Source organism: Sciurus carolinensis, chromosome 12 (assembly GCF_902686445.1).
Source record: "Sciurus carolinensis chromosome 12, mSciCar1.2, whole genome shotgun sequence".
Classification (NCBI taxonomy): Eukaryota; Metazoa; Chordata; class Mammalia; order Rodentia; family Sciuridae; genus Sciurus; species Sciurus carolinensis.
In genome coordinates, this window is record NC_062224.1 from 29428105 (window position 1) to 29435920 (window position 7816).

At 37.3% G+C, this 7816-nt stretch overlaps 1 protein-coding gene across 1 annotated transcript in view; it reads left to right on the top strand.

Moving 5' to 3' along the window:
- Itga8 (integrin subunit alpha 8) overlaps positions 1 to 7596 on the top strand; it is a 178277-nt gene extending 170681 nt beyond the window's left edge. Inside the window, exons 29-30 of the mRNA XM_047521245.1 lie at positions 3024 to 3146; positions 4798 to 7596. Coding sequence (XP_047377201.1) covers positions 3024 to 3146; positions 4798 to 4884 — 210 coding nt within the window. The 3' untranslated portion in view covers positions 4885 to 7596. The remainder of the gene's footprint in view (positions 1 to 3023; positions 3147 to 4797) is intronic.
- The last annotated feature ends 220 nt before the right edge of the window (positions 7597 to 7816 follow it).

Genomic DNA, 7816 nt, shown 5'->3' on the forward strand with positions numbered 1-7816 from the left:
TAAATGAACTGAATGTTACTGGAAGCAGACTGGCAACCATTTTGATAATGAGAATTTCAGATTTGGGAACTGAAAGGGAATTTTCAAAATTCTGGATCACTGCATAGTGATCATTTCCTCACAGACTGTTTTAAGGCCCTGCTGTCCAAATTTTGGGAAGTAAAAGGAAGCAAAAAGTCAGCAGGTTTTATAACTATCCCTATAAAGTAGTACCCTGCTTCAAGGGACTCTATTAAATATATCTTGATCTATTTCATGTTTTATTTGTACATTTCCATCAATATTGCAGAAAAACATCCTTCAGATATCTTTATTAGCTCTTTTAAGTGACCTTCCCTGCCTCTTTCTACATATAGGCCAGTTTTATAGACACTGCTCTAACCAAGTGGCAGATGCACCCAGCATTCCATAAAATTTCCTTAGTATTAAATTAACAATGTGGAGAGTCTATGCTGCTTATTTCTACATCTTTAAAATTTCATTAACTTACAAACTAGGATTGTTTCCTAAGTTTACCATGAAATAGTAGGAGATGACTTAAGATATTACTTAGGTAAATCAGGAAACTGAAGATTCAGAAGCATCCATTTCTTTTCTTACCATGAATTTCTCTGTTAACAAATCTGGCTGTTAACAATTTCCCTGTTAGCAATTTGGCAAGCTTCAGCCCCAGCAAAGAGAGAGAGAGAGAGGAGAGAGAGAGGAGGAGAGAGAGAGAGAGAGAGGGATTGAGAGAGAACAATGTTTTCTTGGTGGACTAGCGCTTAGGGAGAAAAAACTTTTATTTTAAAAAATTATCAGAATTGTCCTTGGCTCCAGATTTCTCCCTCTGGGTCATTGTAACTGGCCTGTGAGTAGATGAAAACTACTGTTCCTCTCATTTCCAAAATTCTGAAATTCTCATTACCAAAACTGTGTCAGTTTGCTTCCAGTAAAATAATGTTGAAATACTACTTCATGCCCTTTAGTACTTAAGATGTGAGGATTGAGCAGTGATTTCATGTGTGTCATCAGATGTAACAACCAAGGCAAAGGGACATGAAGAGAAACCATCCAGGTTCTGATGTGCTTATGTAGCCACATATACACCAAAGATCATCTTAGAATAAATCACTCAGGCTGTAGAATCCAAGTGGCATTGCAACCATTTGGAGTCCTTGAAATGCATTTCTCCAATATGTGAACCATGTGTTCATCCTTAACAGTGGCAAGCAGGCAGCCATGATGCCATCATTGGGTTGGAATGTCACCCTTCTTACTGATGAAACAGGGAAACATTAATAGGCAAAGGGAGGAAGTGTTGTGGTGGGTAGGTTAAGGCCAAGCTTTTTCTCATTGAGAACATCCATCAAGTCCCTGACACTGCCATCAATGTGGAGTGACTACTGTTCTCACTACTCTGTGGATTCCATTGTTGACTCTGGATAGAAATGATACCCGGGGCTATAGAATCAAGTGAATTTGGGCATCACCATGTCTGCTGCATAAGAGAAGAGGACAGAAAGGGGAAGAGCAATAAAAAACCAGGACAAGCTAAGAAGGGCATCAGCAAGGTGCCCATATCTAGTTAAGAAGGCAGAGCAGAACAGAGAGCATGGTTAGGGCCCAATACTTGGGTTCAGGCTATGAAAATATCCAGACATTTCCTGCCAGGGCAAGTTCCAGAGCCACCAACCTTAGTCATGATTTTATCCTCTCCTGATGAGTGGGTTGCAGAATTGTGGTCTAGAGTTCTTGGGCATATGTCAGGATTGGAATCATGATCCTTTCAACCAGCACACTTAAAAAGGAGCACTTAGACCATTAGTGGAAACCATGCTTACTCTCTGTGAAAACCTGGCATGCCTGCATTGGTGGGTAACATTTGAGTCCAAGAATATTATTTTTTTTTCTTTCATAAAAGGTTTTAGCAGCTTGGCCAGGTCTCTCCTTGCTTTTGCTGGGGGTAGGGAGCAGACTGGAGGTTCCTTACAGAGGCTCCCAGCACACAAGCAATAGAAGTGCTTCTTCTGCCCCCTCTGGGAGACAGGGGTGGTTCATAGGTATGGAGGATGCCATCCAGCCAGAACTTAGATATTCTAAGCTCTTTCACAACAGTGGGGATGAAATGGGATCCAATCTCCAGATGCTTACTTCAATTCTGCACCTGAAAATTGGATTTAGCATTGAAGGGAGATCCAACACATTGAGATGACTTTCACTTTGCACAATGCCATGTCAACCTAAATAACAACCAGATATCCTCCAAGGGAAAATGGTATTTACTTGAGAATAGAACAGCAGTGCAGTGGGAATTACATGCTGTAGTCAACTGTGAGTGTATTTAAAATGTTGCAACAAGGCAAAATGTTTAAAGGCAAAAACAAAGAGCATTTTATAAGATAGGTTGAAATTATAATCCCGAACCACAAGAGCCTTCAAATAAGTAAGAGGAAAACATTTTTGCAAAGCCCTTTGGCCAGCAACTCTCTGTTCAATTTCAGACTGGCATCCCCTTTGTTATTAAATAAATCAGGCTGAAGAAGGTATCAGCAGGTGATCAAATCAGCTAGAAATCATCAAGAAGGTTAGAAATCATCTAATCTAATCTGATCATTTTATAGATGACAAAACTGAGTCCCAGAAGAACTAAGCAATTTTCACCACCAATAATTGTCATTCGTGGCTCTCTTTATATTCTGTGCTCTATCAGTGAAGGAGAGCCCAGTACTTGAAACACAATTTGAGGTTCTTTCTTCCCAGCTTGTTGGATCCTGGTCCATTCTAGTTTTCCCACAATGATAAGTCAGTCAGTCATGAAGCATCTGTCATTAGACTTTCATCCCATATGCCCAGACTTGGGCATATGTCTTGTTTTGTGGAGTCCATGTTCAAGTACTTAGCTTAACAAATCTCCCCTTAAATGATTTCAAGTATGATGTGGATCCATTCAGAATCATTCTCAGTCTTATACGGGCAATTACTGCCTTATTTCACCAAATAATTTTTCAAATCAAAGCTCATTTGCTTTATTTTCATTTCAGATCAAGACATCGGTTATTTGGGCAACCCCAAATGTATCCTTCTCAATCCCATTGTGGGTCATAATACTAGCAATACTTCTTGGACTGTTGGTTCTGGCCATTTTAACCTTAGCTTTATGGAAGGTAAGTTGATTTCCTTTATTTTTTCTTTTGGACTGCAGAGGTCACTCTCCAGGTATTGATAGAAGAATATTATTAGGGATTTAAAAAGAATGCTAAAGGAATCATTTATAGATTTTTGAAAGATCTAAAGGATATAAAGGGAAAATTGTGTCTTATTTGCTTTGTCATACTTGATATGTTTGTGTGGCTCATATTTAAGAAAAGAAGGAGTACTCAGTGTTTTTTCATCTTGAGATTTCTTGTAAATAAATAAATAGAAAGTTAGGCTTTATTAATTAGGACCTGTGATCTTCTGCCAATATGCTTGGAGTGATAATGTTGTTATGAAGTTTCATTGACCAAAATCTTATTAACAATGTTAATTCTCATTAACATTGTACTATCATTAATCCTTTGAGGATTTTCTTTATAAGCAGTGCACTGATGCAATTAATATGTCAGTTCTAATTTTTTATTTTGACTATCTAGCCAAATAGATCATGCATATCATAAAAAGCTTGAACTTGTTTTTTAATCTTGCCAATACATTTGTCTTTATTAGGAAGCCATAACTTATTCTGTGATGTGTTATACTGAGGTTTATTCTGAAAGTCTGCAATGGGAACTGGCCCCAAAATCTGTACAACTGCCAAGTTGTAAAGAGCTTTCCATTCTAAAAGATAAACAATGCAATGATTATATAAGGTTAACTCAGTCACATCTTAGTTACCCACTCTTGTAGTTCCCTAAAAAAACAGTGTGTATTTTTATTTTGAAACAATATGCAGTATGCCTAACAGACCCATACACAGAGAAAGCATTGACTTCCAGTTAAAGAATAGTTTTTCTAATCATTATCACCTATTTTGTATCATCTTGAGCCACATAGTGAGTGGCACACATTAGAAATGACTTTAGTATTATTCTGCCATTTTTATAACTATCTTTCTGATAAACATAAGGTACAACCCAAAGTGCCAAATGACACTAACAATACAGAAGAACCCATGTTGGGCTTCCAATATGAGAAACAGTAAATAAGAATTGAAGATCCAGGTTCATAGGAAAAGATACATCCTCCTTGGTGGAATTGAAGAGGAAGAAAATTCTGAAATCATCTCTTACCAAGTTAATTTGTGTTAAGTCACTAAAATGCCTAAATGACCTATCAAATCTCCTTCTATATACTGCATGTCCCACCCAGTGCAGAGGGATCTGCAGCAATCTCACTTCTTCCTATAATCCACCCATGGCCACCTACAGAACTCTTCAGGGGACAATGTTCCTTTTCTGGTCAACAGTTAGTACTTTTGCTAACTCAGCAAACATGCAGAAAAGCAGGTAGGGAATCCTTAGGACCCACTACTGTAATCCCAGAAGAATATCCAACTGTGAGTGGTTGGTATAAAACAAGTACATTCTACCTCTACCATTATGTGGCGGGAGGAGAGACCCACACACTCTGCCCTTTCGCCCACCTTGGCCCATGCCATAAATTCTCTGCAGGTAACCCAACAGGCTGCTTTCTCCTCTTATATGGAGAAGAGGGAAGGTTATATTCACACAGCTCCAAGTTCCTTAGGAAATACATAAAGTGAAAATTCTCCAAATAAGGGAACTTTCACAAGTTCTCCAAATGGCTTGATTTTATAGCCTGTTTTTCTTTTTGTAGTGTGGGTTCTTTGACAGAGCGAGACCTCCTCAGGACGATATGGCTGACAGGGAACAGCTGACAAGCGACAAAACTCCTGAGGCATGACAAGGAAAAGCAATGACCAAAAATTCAAACACTGAACCTGTTCAAAGAAAAGAAAGGACATCAGGGCTAAATAAAGGCTTTCCTGTACCTGCCAGTGACCTAGAACATGAAGGGCCCCTGAGATTATCACCTCATCTACTCCACACTTTGGGAAAAGTTTCCATAGAGTCCAGAAAACCTTCTGGAACAAGGAGACACCAACAGTGTAGAAGCAATCAGCATCATGGAAGATTTCTTTTGCTTTCTTCATTCCATATTTGACAGACATTTTGAAATGGTTGAAATGGGAATGGGAACTCAGGTTGCAGTCCAGGTAAATATAACTTGAGTTGCAAAGTCAAAATGTCAGAATCACAGTAAGATTTGGGTAAACTAAGACTGAACTATCCAACACTACTGTATCCAATGGAATATTTGACACCTCCCTATGGAAAAGAAACATTTTGAATGAAGTGATGGCTCAGGGAGACTAGCAATATGTGTTGGTACTGTGAAAGTACTTTTGAAATGACAAAGATCATTCTGTAAGTGAGCAGACATTTTTATTTATTTATTTTCCATTTCTCTAGGTTGAGATTCTGGTTGTCTAGAGGATTTGGAAATTAAGATTTGGTTAGGTAGTTTTCTGATTCACCCACCTCTTTTCCTCCATGGTAACCACTTTGTGCAGTAACATTAACAGTAACATTAACTTCAGAATTTAGGCTATCTTAGGAAAAAGCAAATTGATTTAAGAAGTTTGTTTCATTTAATATTTTCCTGCCTCATATCAGAAGTCACTATTATTTACTCTCCAGAACTCACATCTGCTTCATTAGCTTAACAAAAATGTTGCATTTATATTTTCTCTCATATATATAAAAAAATCTTTCCACTGACTTAGTTAATACATGACTTTCAAGGTACTTATCACCCTATGTGGTGGTTTAAAGTAATGGTAAATTTTCTAAAGTCCATTAATAAAAAATAAATTTATCAATATGGGTAAACATTATTTTTAATAGCTATAACTAGCAACACCAATATTGGGATTGAATACCTGTTTTCCCTGCTATGCATCATACATGTATACACAAAGAAAACATGTTGAAGATAAATAGGATGGAAATATATAAGTTATATAGATGTGAGACAAACCTAGAAAACTAATTCCTAAAGATTTTATTTAAAGTTGCTTCTTCCAACTTTATTATTCATTTTTACTGCTAGACTTTATAGTATATAACCTTGGAGAATAATCTTTTATTTAAGCTATTTTCCCATCATCTTTAATTTAACCATCAAAACTTTTGTTTAAAACACTTGTAAATAATCCATAATCATGTGTAATATTATCATTTTGAAGTAAAATTGGCCAGCCAAATTAATAGCCTGCACAATTTTATAGACTTTTTTGTATACTTTTTATAATAATGGGAAATTACTATGAAGAAATGCTGAATAAATTTTTATGTGCAATACTTTATAGACCTATGTATCTAAGGCATGTTTACACTGGCATTAGTTTTTTTAGTTAATATCCTGAATATTAAGTATGATAGAACAAGCTGACTAAAATCCTTAAGTTTACACAGCAGTTGGAAAAAAAATTGTGTCCCAATTTCAACAATCACACTTTATTTGAAAAATGAGCCAAACTCACAGACACTAAATTTTATGTTGTGCATTAACCTGGAGAGAAGCCATTTGGCTACAGCTGCAGAAACTTATTGGAAAGCAAACGAAAGGCACATGGAAAAACACATTGTTGCAGTTCATCTTCTTTCTGCTTGTGAATTAAATCCTGTCATAGTAGCTGCTTCATGTCTGTCAGGAGCTGAAGCCAAGCTCCCAGTCTGTGCAGCTGATGGTGAATGAATATGGCACTTGCCTCAAAGAGTTTGAGGGTCCCAGGCCAGCCTCTGGGAGTCCTTGGTGTTTAACCTTTAGGTGGAACTGGTTTTATGGATTGTTGACCATCTGTAAGATGTGATCTGAGGGATGCCAGGTGGCTCTCTCTCCCCTGGATAATGTTCTAACTCTTGTCATGGTTCACTTGTGACCAAAAGAAATTAGCCTTGGGATTTTTGGTCATAGAAGGTTCCTGATAAAGTGCACCCCTTGCCTTGAAGAAACTCTTAGACCTAAACATAGGGAACTGCATAGATAGTTCATGCAGACACCTTAGGAAACTAGTGTTGCCAGGAAGGAGACCCAGAACAGAGTAAGGCACGAGAACTTCAAAGGTCAACCATGGTTTCTCACCCGAGATAGGGCACTGCTGCCTATAGGCATAGTGATGGAGCATCCATGCACAAAGTTCCTCAGAATGTGGAAGCAAATGGAGGGAGGGATGAAAGTAAGATCAGGTGAACCTTCCAGTCATGGGTCCTTTGGCATTCCCTGTGAACTGAGAGCACTCTGCACTGAGGAGATGACACTTCCAGCTTTGCCTATATCTTTCCTAAGTCCTAATGACCTATGAATTTCTCTTTGAAGAATTTCCTTTTCCAATTCTTGCAGCTGGCTTTTAAGATATGGGGAAATGGGCAAATTAAGTTTTATAAACTTGGAGATTTTTATGCAGTAAATGAATGACGTGTACTAGTCACCACTGAAACCCAACTCTTAAAACTCAACTCTTGTTTTATTTAAATACTTTTGTAGATATCTGTGAAGAATTTTTAGGTACCTAATTTACCTTGTGATTAATAAAATTAAAATTGAAGATGTGATGGCATATTTGTGTTTTATTTCAAGCACAACATACAGCTTTGCCTAATAGCCAGAAATCAAATTTTTCATTCTTATACCTTTATTCTTTGTTAAAAATCTTTTAACATTGGAAGAAAATTAAAAGTAGAACTACATGCTCCTTGGAATGATGAAGTTGCTACTTAGATTGTGGTGTTGGTGGTACAACTATGAAAATAGACTAAAAACTATTGAATTG